The 22,200-nt window shown below is 39.6% G+C and overlaps 1 protein-coding gene across 1 annotated transcript in view; it reads right to left on the bottom strand.

Moving 5' to 3' along the window:
* RIMS1 (regulating synaptic membrane exocytosis 1) overlaps nt 1-22,200 on the bottom strand; it is a 461,151-nt gene that overhangs the window by 366,870 nt on the left and 72,081 nt on the right. Inside the window, 1 exon segment of the mRNA XM_047760358.1 lies at nt 13,591-13,671. Within this exon segment, the coding sequence (XP_047616314.1) occupies nt 13,591-13,671 (81 nt within the window).

Below are 22,200 nucleotides of genomic sequence, written 5' to 3'. Positions count from 1 at the left end.
GCTTCAGCCTGTCATGTTCTGAGTTTGTCTACCAATGACCTCAATTATAGACCACCAGTGATGCCACCTGAAGTCATTAAAGAGAGCCTCGACACATTCACAAGGTCCAGTGTTTGCTATATGCATAACAGATGAATGCATTCATTTTCCTACCAGAATCATTTTCAGTAAATAAACACTCATTCACAGCATAGATTGCCCAAGGTCCTGGGTATAAGCTCTTCCTTTCATTTAATACTTTTCTCTAATACCAGTGCAGAAGTAGCCCTAGGTACAAATTCTCCTTTGGTTATTAGTTTCTTATCTTTCAATGATGACCATCTATTTTCTTGGCACAGACAGACAGTTCTCATCTGGACAAAAGACTCTGTAGAGGAAGAGAGGGCAAAGCTGTGATTCAGAGGCGCTGGGCTGGGCCCTGAGGCACAGAGACTTTCTAATAATAATATTGCCAGCTTTTACTTCCTCTCTACATGAGTTTTAGAAGAGAAGTATGATACAGCAATAGTTAAATTAATTTTAATTTATGAAATGATCACTCATCCCAGCTAATGTTCATTTTTACCAAGTATCTCAGTGGCACATACATGTGATTGTAAATCAGGAGAGTATGTCAGAAGAACTTGGGGAAATGTTCCAGACACACATATCCTGGCCTCTCTACTCGTGCACAGTAGGAGGCACTGGATATTTGATGGGGTGGTATGAGGCATGGCACGTGCTTTTTAAAAGTTCCCAGATGCCCTTTAATACCACTCCTCTTAGTAAGAAACTGTGATAGATATAAAAAACTATGGATGCTCTGACTGCTTAGTAAGAAACGGTGATTTAAAAAAAGATGCTCTAAAAAAAAAAAAGGAGTTCCCGTCGTGGCGCAGTGGTTAACGAATCCGACTAGGAACCATGAGGTTGCGGGTTTGGTCCCTGCCCTTGCTCAGTGGGTTAACGATCCGGCGTTGCCGTGAGCTGTGGTGTAGGTTGCAGACGCGGCTTGGATCCTGCGTTGCTGTGGCTCTGGCGTAGGCCGGTGGCTACAGCTCCGATTTGACCCCTAGCCTGGGAATCTCCATATGCTGTGGGAGCGGCCCAAAGAAACAGCAAAAAGACAAAAAAAAAAAAAAAAGATGCTCTGACTGACTTAGCCAAAATATAGATATATTTTTTCCAAATCATGTCAATATGAGCACTCTACAAGGATTTGGTAAATATCTATTATATTTAACAAATGAAATACATGATGAAATAATGGATATTGTAGAAATGATTGACTTCTACTTCAGTAGAAGTACATTTATATAGTACTTCCTACAACTCTCTCATGTCCTTTACTTCTTTTCACCCTTAAAAACTCCCCATGAGATAACTAGGAACAATTTTCTTCCTATTGTCTAGATGAGAACACTAAGGATTTAGGAAGTTAAAACTGAGCCAGTATCATCCAACAAATGAGGAGCAGAGCAAGGACTAAAAGTACATAGTTTGAACCCTTAAGGCCAGAATTTACCCACTATTCCCTGAAGAACAGCAAAATATCTCTCCTTGATAATAATGTAGATGATCTGCATATTTCAAATACGTCCTCTACTATGAATCCGGATGACCTGAATTCTAGATCTCCCTTGCCTGCTGGGTCATCTGGGACAAGGTGCCACCAGATCCACGTGTTGTCTGCCATGTGCAGGCCAAGTCCACATGCACTCCAGCCTTCGCTGTTGCCCACGTGCCCCCGTCATGCGGCTTGATGTAAAGCTGATATTAAATGCACTCAATGAAAGGTTTGCTGGGGTTTGGACAACCTGAAAGGAAGAAAGCTGAAGGGATGAAGATCCACTGAGCTGGCTGCTTGGGGCTGCCCTCGGCTTAAGGCAAACATGATCTGTAGGCTTCCTGATAGAATCAACAAGAATAGGATTCAATCAGACCCTCTGTAGAGGACGGGAAGAAAAACTGCATTTAGCTAAAACATACTCCATTCACTGGAACAAAGGACACAGACAGTGTACAAGACACAAGGTCCTCCAACATCAGGGCTGCCAACGTGGGAACTGCTCAGAGCATCATGAAAAGAAGACCTAGGTCAGTCAACAAGGGATAACTGGCGAAAGTAATTAATGAGTAGTAAAGTTCCATAAAACACAACTGTCACATATAAAACTACTACAGCTCTACTCTTACAGAGCTAAATTCATTTAATACTTGAGAAGTTGAATAAGGCATCTTCTCCTCTGAGCATTCCTCAAGAAATAAACACAATATTATCTCAAAATAGTTACAGCAGAAAAGAGGAGCTTTGTAAGACTTTGTAAACTGGCATAGAATGACTTGCATAAACCAGCAACTCATACAAAGAGAATGAAGTCTATGAAAGCCACACAATTAAAAAAAAAATTTGTCGCTTCCTAATTATAACCATGAATTGGAAATGTCAGTGTTCCCAGTTTTCTCTATTTTCAAGTTACTGGCTGTACCGACTTTATTCTAAAAGACAAAAACAGAGTTTGGAACTTTTTTCTATTATGACCTGCTCAACTCAATCCCTATTACAGTTGGTAACAGAACTAGACACTATGACATTGAACCCCTTCTTACAGTATAAGAAAAGAAATGAACTTAAAGAAAAAAATAAAGCTCATCACATTTTGATACAAACTTAGGCCTAAAAATATAGTACAGAAAAGGCAGCTCATCTCTGAATAATATCTCCATTCATAATAAAATAGACAGTTAAAAGATCCTTTGCATATAAAAGCATGTTCCCTTTCTTCTTAGATGAATTTTACTCAGAAAAAAATAAGATACCTTTCAAAAAAGGAGGAATATGTTTTTTTTAGGGCCGCACTTGCGGCATATGGAAGTTCCCAGGCTAGAGGTGGAATTGGAGCTGCAGCTGTGGTCCACAGCCACAGCCACAGCAACGCTGGATCGGAGCTGCATCTCTGACCTATATCACAGGTCACAGCAATGCCAGGTATTTAACTTACTGAGCGAGGCCAGGGATCAAACCTGCATCCTCATGGATACTCATTGGGTTCTTTACTGCTGAGCCACAATGGGAACTCCCAGGAATATTTTTAAAAGGGGTATATATTTTTAAATATTCATTTCCTCTAGTGTATTGAAACATACAAAATTATCAAATCTTCTCTCCCAACAGAATATCAGAGTGAAAAAAAACACACAAAAACAAGTTTATTTACAACAGTAAGGCCTCATCATGTTTTAAATTTTACTTTTCATCATTTTTTAGTTTCAATATTTGAAGTTCTATGTACATTTATCTAAAGTGATACCAGGGAGATTTTAAGATCTGTTGCTCATATATGCCACTGAAGATCCATTTGTGTACATAATAGGATACTGAAGACCTTAGGAATAAATATGTTCCTGCACATCAGTGAACAGAGGACCCATCCAACATAATGGGAATTACATGCATAACTCAGAGCCCCTCCACCAGTTCAGACCAGAACTTCCTCTTCTCTTTCATTGCTTCCAAAATGTCATTAAATTCCACTAAACTTCCCTCAATTCCACTTGCCCCACATCTGTGGCCACCAGCAGAATCCAAACCACCATTAAGGTTTGCTGCAACTACCACCACCACCTCTTAAGCCTCCCTCATCTTCTTCCCACCCACTGGTCACACCACATTGGATTGTGACCCTCCCTTCTTTGAATGGCCCCAAGAGTTTCTCCTCAGTCTTACATAAACATCAAGATCTGGCAGGCCTCTGGGATGGAACCCTTGCTTATCTCATCCATTGCCCACCTCTTGCCCACCTCTTCTTCTCTTTTCCCTGCCCTTCTTTCAGTTCCCCAACCATATCCCACTGGTTTCCATATAAGGTCCTGGGCACACAACACCCTCTCTGCCTGGAATTCCATACCGCTGGTTCTTCCAGGGGCTCACTTCTCATCCTTCAGGTCTCGCCTTAAATGTCATCTCCTCCCAGAGCTTTCCTTGAGCCCCGCTCTCTGAATAGTTCCCCTGTGTGGTCTCCAAACCTGCTTCAGTTTATGGTTAAAAAGGAAGTGTTTTATTATCTGTGTTAGTTCATTGTTTAGATATTTTCCCAAGACAAGGACAAGGACTCTGCTTTGATCGTCATCATCCGGTGCCTGGCAGTAGACCCCACATACAGTACAGACTAAATAAATATTTACTGAAGGGAGAACGAATAGCCCCTCTGACTGTACAGCCAGTAGGCACTGCTTCCCCACTGCTCACCCTTCCACCAGCAGATGATGCTCACGTTCCTTTTCCTCAAAGCAACCTTTTTCATTCAAAGCTGATGTAACAGGTTCCCACTGAAGAAACAGACCACACCAGTGCTGAGATCAGAATTCAGGAGAATTTGGAAAAGACTGAGAAGAAAATCTGCAGAACCTCAGGAGCACAGAACACCATGAGGCTCAGGAGGACCTGGAGGCAAGATGAAATGGGGAAAAGCAGGCCAGATTCCAATAGTCAGAGGGTCTCTCCCAGGCTACTGAAAGGAACCACTGGATGCATGTCAAGGGTGTCTTTGAGGTGGTGAGGGTCTGCCCAGTTTTCTGTGTTAGCCATGGAACATCTATCCGCTTCTACAGCAAGACATAAGTTCTGGGCATTCATACACATAGCCTGATAGTCTCATGTAGTGAGCAGATCTTAAAGCACACTGACAAGGGCTGCTGCTCAACTGCTTACAACTTCAAAGACATACTTTTGTTTAATCTGTTGTCTGCTATAATATATGATTTTGCCATTAGATTTGTGATTTTTCATGAAAAACCACATGTCAAGTATAATGCTATGGGAAAAGTGAATATACCAATATAATTTTTCTCAGTTACATTTTTGTTCCTCAAATTGACTATTTTAAAATTAGGTTAAATAGAAGCTACCCCCATCTCCATGACTAAGTTCATTCTAGTCTCATACATGCCTCAGAAGTTTCTGTGTTATAATTAAATCTGAACAAAGACTGTTGTTGCTGAAAAAAGCCATGCCTTTGAGATCTGAAAAAGTATGTCTATTAAAAGAAAAATTTGGATTCAGTGTCCCTCTCAATTCAAGGCTGACTCATCTTAAGCTGTGAAAAAGGGAAAAGAAGAGTGTATAATATACATGCCCATGTCAAAAACCTCAACATGGATGGGACTCAAATGATGTGGTCCAAGATGTGAATTACCTTTGCACAGAGAGGTCATTTGTGAAAAAGCGGAAGGAGAAAAGAGAAAGATGGAGTGGCCAAGTAAAATCCTGAGACTAAATAAGTTTAATTTTTACCTGAATTCATTTTTTGTGAAATGAATGAAATCGATAATTAAGGACTTACATCTAACTGACAAAAGAAAAACAATTAAAAACAAACAGCATATCAAAACCAGTTTCTCAATTTTTCCCAAATGAAATCAGAGTAATCCAAACCACAGAATCTCAACAATATTTGAGAACTGGTATCTACAGGGTCTAACTTTCTTTCTGATTGGCCTTTATTAAACTGAACTCAGATTCTGAATTTATCTTGGTAATTTTTATAAGATGAAATTTGTCCTACACACTCCCACATGTGCATTAACACACAGAGTTAAGTTCATTTTCTGGGAATTAAAAATCAAAGGTATCAATAACCCCAAATCATGAACCATTCAAGACTTTAAATAGAATTGACTTTTGAATGTGAGTTCTGAAGATGTGAGTAATTCGTATGGTACACTTATCTAAACATACATACACATTCTACAAAACTGTTAGAAATGTTCAAACAAGATAGAAGTAATATTATTAAAAGTAATTTTAAAAAACTTAACAACAAAAAAAAGCTGATGGTTCCACTTGTTAATTCTACAAAATATTTTTAAGAAAAATTTACAGTAATATTTCACAAACTTTTCCTAGGTAGAATAGCAATGTATACTTCTAAGTTCATTCTATGAGGCTGGTATTACCCTGATGCCAAAATCAGAAAAAGATATCATAGGAAAACTACAGACAAATCATCAAAACCATCAAAAAACACTATCAAATCAAATAAAGCAACAAATAAAATGGATATCCAAGTGGGATTTATGCCAGGAATGCAAGATTGATTCAACATATGAAAGTTAATCAAAGCAGTACATCGGACTAATTGATAAAGGACAAAAATTATCATCTCAATAGATGACAAAGTGCATTTAAGAAAATCCAGATCCCTGACCTTGCTCTGTGGGTTAAGGATCCAGCGTTGCTGTGGTGTAGGTCGCAGATGAGGTTCAGATCCCGAGTTGCTGTGGCTCTGGCGTAGGCTGGTGGCTACAGCTCCAATTAGGCCCCTAGACTGGGAACCTCCATATGCCACGGGTGCGGCCCTAAAAAAGACAAAAATAAAATAAGACAAAAAGAAAATCCAACATCCTTTTATGATATGAATACTCAACATACTAGTAATGGAATCAAACTTCCTAAACCTTATAAAAAACATCTACTAAAACCCCACAACAAATACCACTTTTAATGAGAAGATAAAAATGCCTAGTATCTCTGCCTAGTATCAGGTGAAAGACAGGTATGATTGCAATCACGACTTTCAACAACTGTTTATATGCAAAAGAATGAAATTGGATCCTTACCTCATACCATACACAAAAGATACATCAAAATGGATCAAAGCCCTGCATGTAAGAGCTAAAATTATAAAACCCTTAAAAGTAAACATAGGGGTAAATTTTATTACCTTAAATTTGACAATAATTTCTTAGATTCACCATCCAAACAAGCAATCAGTGGCAAACAGAACTATTCAACTTCACCAAAATTAAAAAAAAAAAAGAACTTTTGCTTCAAGGAAGTTGTTTTGCTATATAGAAAATGAAAGGACAACTCACTAAATGGGAGAAAATATTTGCAAATAATTTATTTGACAAGAATAGAGTCTTGAAAAACTGTTACAACTCAACAATAAAGACACATAACTGACTTAAAAATGAACAAATATTTGATCACTGTTTCTCCAAAGAAGCAGTACAAATAGCCAAACAGCACATGAAAAGATGCTAAACATCATTTATTCATTAGGGAAATACAAATCAAAGCCACAATAATATAACCATCCATACGCTTCACACCTAAAAAGATGGCTATAACCAAAAAGACTGACAATTACAAGTGTAGACAAGGATGTGGGGAAATTGGAATCCTCTTACATTCCCGGTGGAAATGTAAAAATGATACAGCTATTTTGAAAGACAGCTTGACAGTTCCTAAAAAATATAAACATGTAGTTACCAAATGATCCAGTAATTTCATTTTTAGGTTTATACTTGAGAACTTAAAACATATGTCCACTCCAAAACTTGTATATAAGTGTTAAAAGCTGCTTCATACAACGTAAAAATTGGAAACAACCCAAATGTCCATTAACTGATGGATAAACCAACAAAGTGGTATATACATACAATGGAATATTATTTGGAAATAAAGTACTGATACATGCTATAACATGGAGGAATCTTGAAAATATTATGCTTCAAGTGATAAAAAGTTAACATAAATAATCACATATTACATGATTCTATTTATATTAAATGTCCAGAATAGGCAAATTAAGAGAGACATAGAGGATATTAGTGGCTTCCAGAGGCTGTGTTTTGAGAGGAACATGGAATAACTGCTAATGGATACTGTGTTTCCTTTTGGAGTGAACAAAATGTTCACAGTGGTGATGATTTTATAAAAACTCCTAACTTTTACACTTTGAAAAGGTGAACTGTATGTCTGGAATGTTAATATTTTTCTTGATTTTGAAAAGCAGGCAATCACCAACAAAAACAATGGAAAACATAAAAGCCTGAACTGACCCACGATCCATGTGCCTCTCTGGACTCAACTTACTCCCGATCTTGTCACCATCTACAGTAACATAAACACTCTTCATCTAGAAAATTCCAGCTTTACCAGTTCGAATGCAACTAACTATCCCAGGTTCCTCAGGACTGAAGGGGGTTTCAGGACATGGAATTTTCAGCACTAAAACATGGAAAACTCCAGGAGAACTGAGACAAGTTTGTTCTTGCATGATTTTGTATTAATTTACTTAATTCTTCTTCTCTTTGTTTAAGTCCTATGATGCTCTTTAGCCTGCCCTTCACATCTTTTTCCTTCTACCCGGGGAAACCTTCTCCCTGGGCTATCTCATTTGTGTTAATGGTTTTACTATAAAATTACTATATCTCATCTAAGTCTCTCCTGAGTTTGAGATATGAATAGCCAGTTGCCTTCCAGATGCTTCTTTGTTTTTTAAATTCAAGTATAGTTATTTATGATGTCATGTTAATTTCAGATGTATAGCACAGTGATTCAGTTATATATATATATATGTATATAACTAAAAAATAACATTGGTATCTATTTTCAGATTTTTCAGATTCTTTTCCATTATAGGTTATTGCAAAATATCGGGGATTGTCTCCTGTGCTGTACAGCAGGTCCTATTGTTTATCTATTTTATATATAGTAGTAAGTATCTGTTAATTCCAACCTCCTAATTTATCCCTCCCTTCTCCTCTTTGGTAAGCATAAGTTTGTTTTGTATCAGAGGTATCTTTGGCCACCAATACATAAGTCTAATGCTACATCTCAGCTTGTTTTAGCACCTCTCTTCTTCATATGGTCACATTCATTTAATCTCTTGAAATAAAGTGAGTTACCCCCTCTTTGTTTTACTCTATATCACATCTAATGAAGTACTGTCTTCTAATAACACTACCTGGGAAACATCCTCAAATCTGCCTAACTCCTTTACACTCCTGCTTATACCTGGTACCATTCACAGCTGAAAGCAATGAGCAAATGTTTCTCAGACTTTTAAAATCCATGATCACTTTGAAAAACTCAAAACCCCATAATGTTATGTCAACTTTCAAAATACAGTATCAAACATAAAACCAAATACAAGGCACAACATACGGCACAACTGGATATTGTGGGCCTTCAGACAACTGTTTTCTCCTTCTGGAAAACTGTACTCTAAAACTGCTACTGAGAGTTCCCTGGTGGCAGAGCAAGTTAAGGACCTGGTGTCATCACTGCAGTGGTTCAGGTCGCTGCTGGAGCATGGGCTCCATCCCTGGCCCAGGAACTTGCACATGCTTCAGGCAAGCCAAACAAACAAACAAACAAAAACAAAAAACCTGCTACCTACTGAGCTATTCATCCTTCAAAATTTATATTAACCACTGTAGGCTCTGTAAGCCCTTCTCCAACCCCATCAACACCGAAGAGAATAAAATCACTTTTTCTTTTTTAAACGTACTTCTAGTGTTGCACTTGTGTAGTAATATAATTTATTGGATTATGTGACTGCTGTCCCTGAGAAGGTACTTGATCTTCTTTATCTATGCATCTTACACCTGAAGAATAGCAGCCATCAGACTCAATTTGTTGAACTCCACAAATATTTTTGATGTATTTATTACTTTGACTAAGTGATGACAGCTTATAGAGCATGCTTAAGATACGACTGAGTGATATTTTAATAATAACTGAAAAAAGAATCTTTGGACAGCTTATATACACAGCTATCAAACATCTAAACTACACTGACATGCCAGCCATCAATCTAGACTTTCAAAATAGAAGGTACCAAGTGACAGGCGTACGGTCACCCCACTTCCCATCTACCTACAAATAATCTATCTCTCTTTTCCTACTCAGTCAAGCACTTTGAAAAAGTTATGTAGAATCACCATCTCCTTTTCCTGACTTCTCATATTCTCCTCACACCTACAGAAATAGAGTATTTCCACCCACTTGTATATTAAAACTGCCATGGCAAATGCTACCTCTCTATAACCTTTATAGGGCCAAATCCAAAGCACATGTTTTCTGTCTTAGGTGATGGATTTTCTACTATTTTTGCTACTCTTGGGCATCCCCCCCACCCTGAGTCCCTCTACCACCTTGGCTTCAGATTCTTCTCCCTCTTTATCAATGATTTCTCAGCTAGGGAAGGGTAGCCTCTTCTTTTACCCACTCCTTAAGCACCGGTTTTACCTAGGGATCTCTCTGTTATTCTTTCTAACTCTAGACCCTTTGGTGATGCCATCTACTTCCCAAGGTAACAGTGCTTCAGGTTCATACACCCAACTCCTTCTTAGACATGCACTCTTGGATAATGCACAGATGCCCCAAAATCACTGTAACAAACTCTGAATGCCTCACTGCCCACCTACCCTTAGGCCTGATTTGCTTCTTTAACGCCACACCTCAGTTGGTGGTCCTCAGTCACCCAAAGCATTCCTGTGACAGTCCCCTTAAACTCTTTCCTTACAAACCATATTCAACTGACAACTAAGCACTGCCCGTCTACCTTGTTATTAAGTTCTTAAAAGGTTTCCTTTCTACACCTTGTGCTACTCCTATAGATCAAGACCTTTCCATCCTTCTCTGGACTATTACAATAGCCTATTAATTGATTTGCTTGTCTCTAACTCTTCCCACATTCCATTCATATTCCATTATGCCTACTTATGCCAAAGAAAGTAATGCATATTTTATATATATACACACACATGTATAATGCAAATCTGACTAAGCCACTCTCCTAATCAAAATCCATTAGTGCACCCTTATAACTAAACGTAGTGCTTACTAAATTTTATTTTTTTGCCCAGTTATATATACAGAAATCTAAACTCATTCTACAATATCAACCCAGGATGCATTCTTACACTTTCTCTTCTATTCTATTCGAAAAATTTAAACAACAATCAGAAAACCCCAGAATTAGCCTTTATTGATTTTCAGACCCAGTGATAGGCTGTAACTATAAATTTAAAGACACTGAGCTATAGGCTAAAGCCCATCCTTAATACCCCTCCCCTCAACTTACTGTTGCTCTTTTCATGTCAACCTAGAAAGGTTCTTATATGAATACAGAGAGATCAATTTACAAACACCACTCCCTACAGAGAATTGGTTGAAATAAGGAATGAACTGCAAGACATGGAAGCAACCTAAGTGTTCATCCACAGAGGAATGGATAAAGAAGACGTGATACATATATACAATGGAATATGACTCAGCCATTAAAAAAAAGAATGAAATAATACCATTTGTAGCAACATGGATAGACCTAGAGATTATCATGCTGAGTGAAGTAAGTTCAATAAAGACAAATATTATACGACATCACTTATACGTGGCATCTAAAAAATTAATACAAATGAACTTATACACAAAACAGAAACAGACTCACAGACATAGAAAACAAACTCATGGTTACTAAAGGAGAAAGAAGGGGTGATGAGGGGTGAGGGGGAGATAAATTAAGAGTTTGGGATTAAGAGATACAAACTATTATATATAAAATAGGTAAACAACAAGGACCTACTTATAGCACAAGAAAATATATTTCATATCTTACAATAACCCTATATATAATCTTATATATAGTGACTATATATGATATATATAATATATATAATCTTACATATAGTGACTATATATGATATATATATATAAAATCTGATATATATATATGAATCACTTTGCTGTACACTTGAAACTAATACAATATTATCAATCAATTATACTTCAATTTAAAAAAGCACATTGAGATATTACAATGCACCTTTCAAAATGTATAAAATAAAAAAGGTGACATCTACCACCTAATGCTGGCAAGGATGTGGAGAAACTGGATCACTCACATGTTTCTGGAACCTGGTCATTTCTGATAAAACTAAACATGTAACTAGCAGGCAACCCATAAATTAAACTCTTGGTTTTTATTCTAGAAAAATAAAAACTGATGTTTACATACAAGAAAAAAGGAATGAACTGCAAACTTTAAATTATTCAAGTCAGGTTGACTACTGCAATTAAAAAGGACACAGTGTTGACTATTGTAATTAGATAGAACAGAGTGAGCAGAAAGGAAGACCCAATGAGATGGAAGTTGCTCTTCTCAGCCAGTACTCAGAGGGGCCACCAGGAAAGCTCCACTAAGTGCAAGGTAAGTTACAACAGATTTCCACAACTATCAGTCTATGGATAGCAAAAGCAAAATATGGGGGAAAAAATACCTAAAGTCTTGTTGGCGAGGATGCCAGTTGCAGCTTCATATTTAATAATTCCAATTTTAAGTGGATGTTGGAGTGAGCGGGACCCAATTAAAATGGAACCTCAACATGTGGAATAACACACCTTAAAATCAATGTTAATTCTTCAGAGAAATTTTCCCAAAGTTGCTTGCATCCTAAGTAAAAGTAAAATGTTTTCTAGTGTCTAGAAAATATGACGGAAAGTGGGGATCATCATTCACCATGAGTGATGAATAGTGAATCATTTCCTATTCATTATGAATTTTCAAGAAAAGTTCCACCATCCTGAAAATGGCTTTACAGGTAGAACATTTATAAAAAAAAAAAAAAAAAAAGCCCACATCATTAAGAGTTCTTTTTCCAACATTGGACTTTGTTCAATGTAATTACAAGTCATTTTTATTATGCTTAAATCAAAATTATTTGTATTCTTTAAAAAGTACTGAATAAATGTAGCAGATGATATTCAACTCTACTTATTGAGATAAAATCTATAACCCATCTATGGAGCCTCTTGAAATTTAATGACCAAAATTTTATATCCTAAAATATAAGTAATTTAAATTATTTGCGAGTGTATGTAACATAAAAGTATAAGAATTTAAATGTTTTGTTTAATTTCGGTCTTTGCCAATGGGAATAAAAACTTGAGAGCAAAAGAATCACAAACATTTAGTTTTCTTCTCATAGTCTTTTGACAATTTTATTCCTTTATTTTGGTTTCACTTCAAAGAATTCTTAGATAACTAAAGAATCCATAGAAAATCACCCTTCAGACACATTTCTGCAATGCCTTTTGAGAAAAACCTTGGAAGGAAGCATTTCCCCAGTAGTAAGTACTTGACTGCAATGGATATGCTAAGAATACTGCCACTGTTGAGACATTTTAAGGGAATGTTTAATTCTTCTTGCAGAAGCATCATCCTATTCAGAAGACTGAATATAGCTTGCTACTCTGCAGAATCTTTACATTTTATCTCATCAAAATTCACATTTGCAACTCACAGTATACTTATTTGGTGTCTTCTTTAGTTCCCTTCGGTTGGATATGTAACTCTTCACTGGTATCTACATTCAAGATTACAATCTTTTTAAACTGTCCTTACCTTTAAAGACGGTGTAGTGTAAGTGGGTCATGGACTACCATGCGTGTCCCTTATTTATAAGCTCCTCCCAGCTCTGTAACTTGCCTTAGGCTCCAGAGTCTGAGGCTCCACCCCATACATATTCTAAATCCAAATGGTACAGAATTTTTGACACCCAGGAGCCCCCCAAAATGTGTCCCTTTCTTCTAGCTTTAAGCTTCCAATATGGCATTAGAAATATCACTTAATAAAGATACTTAATGCATAGTGCTCATGTTTCCAGGTAATTTTGTCTAATCCCCAGTAGCCTTTTTATCCCCCAGACACCAGAGAAGCCAGTTTCTACTCCCACATGCAATGTGCATTAATAAATCTGTAAGCAGTGATCTGTGTAAGAGATGACATTCTCAGTCAATAAAACCAATGCCATACTCACGGTGGAGGCTGGTGGGGCTGGTGCTCAGCATTTCTTGGGGTTTTGCAGGCAGCAGGCTTCACCATGTCCCTGACCACACACCTGGGGCGCATGATAGATAGCACAACGCACTATTAATTATAAAATGGGTAGAAACATCTGGAAATTAAACATGGTACTGAACACAAGTCTAAGGGAAACGCTTTGCAAGCCCCTTCGTATGAACCTGGAGGCCCTGAAAAGCCCTGGGAGTTGGAGACCTTCAAATCAGGCTTCCAAGAGTTCAATCACACCCACATGAAGTCAGTGCTGGCCTCGGTATTGGATTATTTCCCTTTTAGTACCAATCAGATGATTATCAGCAGCCTCTCCCATAGAAGCAAGACTACTGCAAGCTTTGTCCTCACCATACGAAGACATCTGAAAGCTTCAAAATAGGAACAGCTGTTGTGCTGATAAGCTAAGGGATGGGCAGGACTTTCCGTGGCATTGGCTATTTTATTAAAAGACACGGACTCTTGTTTCATGCCCTTCATCACCACAGAGGTCATTTTCTTTATGCAAAAAAAAAAGAGAGAGAGAGAGAGAGGGAAAGAGATCTGGGAGGCTTCAAAACATTCCTCATGTTCAAAATCCCTTCAGGCCAAGAAAAGAGGAAGAGCTGGAAGGAAATGTGTGTATATACAGTATGTGTGGATAAAGTAAATAAAGAAGGTACCCGCACAGTAAGAAAATAAATGGGAAAAGGTCTTTGTGTCTTAAGCCCTCCATTGCCAAATAAATAAATGCAGAGCGTGGATCACAGCTCCAAAGGGCAGCAGCGGGGGCTGGGGGGGGGGGCGCCCTTCATCTCACATCAACAGGGCTTACAGAGTGATGGGAAGATGCATAAACACCCCCATCTGAGGCTGCCCTCGGATGGCCCAGCTCTTCTCTAGCCTCAAAAGCTTTAAATCAAACCTTGCTTTGACTGGGGAAATTCTGGTTATAAAGCTGAGCCCCATATCTTAGACTACATGGAAAAGCCCCTGCAGACCCAGGATTCTCACCCATGAATCTAGTTCTTGACTTTTGAGGAGGCTTTGTCCGCAATGGGAGGTATGACTACACTGCTGATATTAAAGGCCAGTCATGTTATTCCAGAAGTGGATTAGTGGTAAGGCAGTGGCCGATAAACTGCTTTCCCAGAGCTAAAGGCTGCATGGCAAAATTCTCCACTTCTGAAAGAAATGATACAGGGAAACGAGGACACAACGCACAGAAACGTATACACACACACCGCTCATTCCAAACAAGATCAAGTGAGACTAGAAATCCATGGGCAACGTGAGGAGAAAAGAAAACGATGCCACTTCAGAGTCTGCCCTCTTGGACTAAAAGGAAAGATGTGCGGTGTTTGTCTAGAGTCAAGCCTGAACTCTCAATGGGTGGGTCAAGAGTACTAGTCAATGGAGGAGAAGGCCACTCAGGTAGCAGGGTTCAGAGACCATTCAGGAAGGCAGTTGTCAGGGAGAAGTAATATCCTAAAGTTGCTGAGCTCTGAAGTGCTGATACAACTCACACAAAGTACAGTGCCCAGGAAGTTACCTTTCATAGCACTGGCAAATCTTTAGCAATTCTCACTCGACTAAAAATAGCACATGCAGCATGTTGAATGTACATGCAGGGGTTTGGGAAAATTTTAGAAATATCACCAACTTTGGAAAAAATTTTGAAGAAGTGTATCTACGAGAAACCATATGCAACCGTCTGTCTTAGTTCATTTTTTCCCCCCTAGAGGTGCAGGTATTGAGACAAAGCTGTCGGGGGGGGGGGGGGGGAATCTGTCACTTAGTTTTCCTTCAAAATGCTTTTAGGTAACGCTCTTTTAATAAATGTGGAACCACCAGCCACCTGAGGGTAGATTTCTAAGCAAAACGCATGTGCGTGTGTGCATATGTGAAAGGCCACATCTCTGTAAGAAAGTCATCTAATCTCAAGTAACCAGTGCTTTGGTTTAAAACTCTAATAGCTGGCATATTTCTTCTGTCTGCACCCACTGCAGGATCTTTTTTTTTTTGTCTTTTTTGTTGTTGTTGTTGTTGTTGTTGTTGTTGTTGCTACTTCTTGGGCCGCTCCCGCGGCATATGGAGGTTCCCAGGCTAGGGGTTGAATCGGAGCTGTAGCCACTGGCCTATACCAGAGCCACAGCAACGCGGGATCCGAGCCGCGTCTGCAACCTACACCACAGCTCACGGCAACGCCGGATCGTTAACCCACTGAGCAAGGGCAGGGACCGAACCCGCAACCTCATGGTTCCTAGTCGGATTCGTTAACCACTGCGCCACGACGGGAACTCCGCCACTGCAGGATATTTTAAGTAAAAATTTCCTTTGAATTTCTGAACTTTAAAATTGTATGCAGTAATGGAAATAAATGCATCAATACTCCAAAACAATAATGTGTAGAATTTAAATTTATTAATTTAAAATATTTACTTAATCAATATGCTTTATTTCTAAAAAACAGGAAAACGACATATTGTTCATACTAACATATATCCTGACCATAGATCTAGAGGGAAGTAGCTAGCTACCGAATCTGTTTTTAGGGGGAAGGCTATTTGTTTTAGACTGCTACCTATTCAGCCAATTTGAGGAGGCTCCACATCATGGCAATATGTATTTCCACATTTTCTGATTTGACTTCTTTTTAGCTGAATTTCCTTCTATAGAAAGAGAAGAAAAATGCCTACACTCAGAACAAGATACATAGAATAATACAATGCACTCATCAGAGTTTTGTCAGCCAGAGTAGATTATCATTTCTTTAAAATTATCATTGTTGTGTCTGGCACAGTTTGGAGACACAACCATTTTGGTGCTGCCTGTTCTAATATGTGGAAAAACTGTTCAGCTCCAGCACTTTCCACGATCTCCCGTGCATTAAACTTACTATGATAATGTAGTAATTCTCATACTTTTAGAAACACAACAGTGATATTGCAGCCTATTGCGGCCATCAGGGGTCTTCCTTCCATATGATTTACTCCTTCATGCAGAGACAAGGAGGCCACAGATACACCACAATGCTGATTGCCCAGAATTACTGTGGACTGAGAGGCCAGGAGTCCAAGGGGTGTGACCTCTCTTTCTTTCAATGTCTGTAATTACTCGGGTTTATCGGACGTGGACTCAACAGTTTTGGCACTGCTTGTGAGTGTCCCTCATCATTCAAGCATCAATTGAGATTTATGCAAATCAGGCATCCTGCAAGCATCTCTGGGAAGCTCCTCCTGGCTCCACCCTGAGGCTGGGTTTTATGAATGACTGCAATCAGTGCCTGAGCTGCTGCCAGCTGCCCGCTTCCCCAGAGGACACACGGAGACACTTGCCTGCAGCCAGCCTGCAGATGAGGCCCTGGTAAAGCTTTCATCTCCCCAAACAGGAACTCGATGTGCTTCTAGATACTTAGAGTTTGTGAATGAAAAAGTCTCAATGCCTTCAAAAACCAAAATTTACATAATTACTTTCTCTCTTCTGAGTTTCCATTTTTGTGCCTGCAATCCCAGCCCCCCCTTCTGCCTCCCTCTACCTGCAAGAAAATAAAAAATAAAAAATAAATTAGAAAACAAAATCTCACTGTTTTATGAGACTTTATCTCCACTAATCGTGATGACTGATGTCAGGAGATTAGCGACTGTGCCTGAAGCTGTCAAATAGATGATGATGTGTTTACATTTCTGGTTTCCATCTTTGGGTTTTGGATTTTACTCGGATTTCTCCCATCATCAGTAGGGACAAGTGCATTGAAACAGCACTGGGGGAAAGTACATCTGTGTGTACTCCCCAAGTGGAATGTCACTAGTCTGCATTGTCACAAGAGTCCTTAGAGGTAGTTAAAATGACATCACATTGAGCAAATGAAACATTTTTCAAATACACAATCTTCTAATTTGCTGGTCACTGATCAAAAATACACAGAAACAAGGAAAACCAGACAAGACAAGACATCAGGGACTCTGGAACCAGCCGTTTTCTTCTTAAACCTCTCATTCAGTGTTTCCAACCCCTCTTCCACAAGATATTCCCCAAAGGTACCCAAATATATGCAAAATGCCCATCTCTAGGCTAATCTCTCTCAACTCGACATCCAGCTGCCTCTCCAACACTTTCACTTGGATGTCTAGTAGGCCTCTCAGAATCAACATTTCCAACTGGAATTCACCTTTTCCCACACATGTGACCCTGTGCAATCATCACCCCCTTGGTTAAGGAGAAGTACATTTCTCTAGCTACTCAGGCCAAAGGCTTTAGACTTGACGCCTCTCTTCTCTCACATTCACGTCCAATCCATTATCTTGGTTGTCCTTTCAAAATAAGTGCAGAATCTGAGCATTCTTCCTCCCTTTCCTACTGCCATCATGACAGTGGCCATCCTTCCCCTGGATTCCCACAATAGACTTCTCACTGGCTGCCCGGTAGAGACCCTCTGGAAAGATAAATCAGATTCTGATGCCTCTGCTAAAAATCTTGCAGTGGTCCCCCAGTTTACTCACAAAAACATGCCAGAGTCCTTAGAATGTATAATCTGGCCTGCCATAACTTCCAGCTCCCACCCGCTTCACTCTACTCAGCCACTGTGGCCTTGCTGGTCCTCTTCAAATGCCCCAGATCTGGTCTTGCTTGGGGCCTTTGCACCAGCCATTCCTTCCATCTGCAATATTCTTCCCTGATATGGGTATGACAAACCCCCTCCCCTCTTTCCAGTCTTGGCTCAAATGTCAGTTGTTGATGATTCCCACTGTGATTCTCCTACTGACCTCTCTAATCCGTCCACCGCCCCCCCCCCCACCAGACTGCCATTGCCTCTGCCACTTACTAAAATGCACTGCTCCCCATGGCTGAAACACCACTGGCTCAAGAGGAGGGAATCTCTGGTTCACTGACAAACGCCCAGAAATCTAGAACAGTGCATGACATAATAGTTACTCACTACATATTTGCTAAATGGATGAATAAGATAAAAGAAGAAAACAGCTATAGATTTCGTGAGTAACTAACATGTTAAAACATAGCAATTTATAATAGATTTAGGTAACACTTTTTTTGCAAGATTACAGCATATTGCTATAAAATATATGCAAAATATAAATTCATGACCAACACACTTTATGATTTGAATAAGTCTACTAAATTTGTTTTTATATGGTTCATTCTCATTCTGCACAAGGAAAAAAGGTATATTTCAACAAATGACCTATTTAGTGATAAACAATCTTTGTCACATATCTACTTTGAACCAATGATGCACTATCTACAATCTAGTATTACTTCTATTTTATCAAAAAAACAAAACAAAAACAAAAACTTTAGCAAGTTTCCTTGTGGTGCAGCAGGTTAAAGATCCAGCATTGCCAGAGCTGTGGCTCAGGCTACAACTGCAGGGAGGGTTTGATCCCTGGTCTGGGAATTTCTACATGCTGCAGGTGTGGCCAAAAAAAGAAAACTTTAAAATAATCGTACATGAGCTAATTCTATGAGGTATGATGTCTCTTGCCCCTAAGATGAAGGTAAGATGGAGAAAATTCTACACCAGAAGGGAAAGAGGATGCCATGTTTTGAATATCCAGATGTACTAATCACAGGTCATCAGGGCCTGTTCTACCTCTGCCATGCATTCAGGGAAGCCTCAGAAGCTAAATTAAAGTGATTTTTATTTTGCAAAAGACCGGGAAGACAGGCAAGGTAGGTTCCAAAGTATAAGAAAAGGGAAACCAGCCAATCATTTTTCACAATGAATGATAAGAGCTGCTGAACTTCCCCCTCACCAAGCCAGTAAGTTGCTCCCAAATCAGACCAAAAAGTATGGGATTCTAAAATAAAGGAAAAACAAATTTTTCAATGACTGATAAGAAAGCAAATAAGAGGTAAGAAGTCAAGTCTTTGGTCTTCTGGATGAATCAAACCTGCCCTGTTTATCATCCTTTATGCTTTCAGAATGCTAATAGGCTTGGTTCTACAAGGTCCAACAGAGCAGCAATACTGCCAATATTACTAACTCTTTATAACAAAGCTACTACTTCTGTTAACAACAATCAGTTTCTTTCTCCACTCACCAATTCTTGAAGTGTTGTACAGACCTATGGATTTATATCTGCTACCATCCCCCTAGGTCATCTCATTGACATTTTTCTAATTACTAATCTGTGTGCATTCTCCAAAAGCTACCTGATGCCTGCAAAATACAATGCAACCACAGAAAAATCAAGATCGCCAGAAAATTCCTGCCACTACACCTACAAGAGGGAACAACTTCTAGGCATTCCAGACAAGGGGAAAAAAGAAGCAAGGGATTTCCAGAGGGAAGAAGCCAATCCATAGAGTCGAGGTAGCAGCGTATGAACAAGATGATGCCTCAACCTTGTTTGAAATCCTCCAAGAGTAAAGAGAGATGGGCTCAAGTGGAAATGCAGGTGGTTGATCCAAAAGAGGATGATGTGAAAACAGAGGATGAACATAATTGCTGCAAATATAGATAAAAGGTGGGTTGAGGAAAGATGTGTGAGGAAGGGAAGATTTGTATACCCATGGGCACAATTCTAGGTGAGAGAATTTGCTCTGGGAAAGGGAGAAGTTAAAGGGACTAGGGAGGGAGGAGCAGAGAGGAAGGGGGGTGGGGGAAGAAGGAGAGGTAGGAGGAAGGGAAGAGGGGGAGAAGGAAGACAGGTGTTTAGTGAGGAAGCAAAGTTTCTGGGAGAGGGAGAGGAATGGCCATAACCAAACAGAGGACTAGTTCCCCAACTACCAACTACCCCTTTCAATTGACCATAACTACCATCTCCATTTTCTTCCCAGAAGATTCTTTTTTTTTTTTTTTTTGGTCTTTTTAGGGCTGCACTGGCAGCATATGGAAATTTCCAGGCTAGGGGTTGAATTGGAGCTGCCAGCCTATTTCACAGCCACAGCAATGCCAGATCTGAGCTGCATCTGACCTACACCACAGCTCGAGGCAATGCTGGATCCTTAACCCCCCCGAGCAAGACCAAGGATTGAACCCCAGTCCTCATGGATACTAGTCGGGTTCTTTTTTTTTTTTTTTTTGTCTTTTTGCCATTTCTTCGGCCGCTCTCGCGGCATATGGAGGTTCCCAGGCTAGGGGTCGAATGGGAGCTGTAGCTGCCAGCCTACACCAGAGCCACAGTAACTCGGGATCTGAGACGCGTCTGCAACCTACACCACAGCTCATGGCAATGCCGGATCCTTAACCCACTGAGCAAGGGCAGGGATTGAACCTGCAACCTCATGGTTCCTAGTCGGATTCGTTAACCACTGCGCCACGAAGGGAACTCCTAAAAGATCATATGTATTTTGGATTCATGGCCTTTTTAACATCTCTTAAGATGTTAAGGAAAATAAATATACCACATTAAGAATTCAATTTGAGAAATGAATCATAATTTATTGAAATAACTCCTAGTTGGGTTCTTAACCCACTGAGCCACAGCAGGAACTCAGTCACCAGAAGATTCTTAAAGGATAATGCTACATAAGATTCTTTTTGGAAAGATCTTGGACAGTGAAAAGCATCTCTCCACCTCTCCTATTTTTAACTCTTCTCCTAGAGGCAGAAACCTTTGCTCAAAACTTCATTCCCACTCCTACCTCTGCCAGAGGTAGGAGGAATATTCGAGGGAATTATTCTCCCAAGCACTAGGCACCAATAGTTACATTTCCATTGGTGAAAAGTGTCACCATGTCTTAAAAGAAGGAATAAGCTATTTCCTTTTGCACCTGTTGGCTGTGAGCCTGGAGGGGCCACTTGTTACTCCTCTGGGAGGGTCCAGCTTCCCTGCATCCTGGGCAGACACTGTCAGATTTGTAACTCTACCTGCTTCTCTTTCCCATTAACCTTGATCAAATCAAACTCCTTAGGTAAATACATCTGAAGCCTTCTCAGAAGACTTAGTCTTTTAAAGTTAGAGTGAGTTAAAAAAAGCAACTTCAAAACCAAACCACCATAACAACAAAACTCTCAACTGGGAACGACAATTCACAGCCATTGGAAAGAACAGCAGAAAATCGTCACACTATCTGACTCTGGCCAGAGAGGGAGAATCATCTGGATAAGTAAATTCTGCCTCTTTTGTTGCTCTAGCCCCAATGATGGTATTCAGTGTGGAACACAGTGCCGGGGCTCTGGTTAGCACAAACAAGAGTTCCGCCCATTTCTTTTCTTTCATTGTTGTTGTTGTTCTTGCTGCTTTTTAGAGCCGCACCCATGGCATATGGAGGTTCCCAGGCTAGGGGTTCAATCAGAGCTACAGCTGCTGGCTTACACCACAGCCACAGCAACGCAGGATCCGAGCTGTGTCTGCAACCTACAGCACAGCTCACGGCAACGCCAGATCCTTAACCCACTGAGCAAGGCCAGGGATTGAACCTGCAACCTCATGGTTCCTAGTCAGATTTGTTTCCGCTGCACCACGATGGACACTCCCCACCCATTTCTTTTCCACTAAAGAAAGCATATTGATCTAAAAGTCAGTGAGAATGATAATGTCTGGGGATAATCTTGTAACTAACATCAGGCTAACTTCAAGGGGGAAATTGTTTACAGCTTTTAGTACTTCAACTCCATTCATAAAGTTCC

The sequence above is a fragment of the Phacochoerus africanus genome, chromosome 2, assembly GCF_016906955.1.
Source record: "Phacochoerus africanus isolate WHEZ1 chromosome 2, ROS_Pafr_v1, whole genome shotgun sequence".
NCBI classification, from domain to species: Eukaryota; Metazoa; Chordata; class Mammalia; order Artiodactyla; family Suidae; genus Phacochoerus; species Phacochoerus africanus.
Note: the sequence above shows the minus strand (reverse complement) of the source record. Positions and strands in the feature narration are given on the sequence as shown.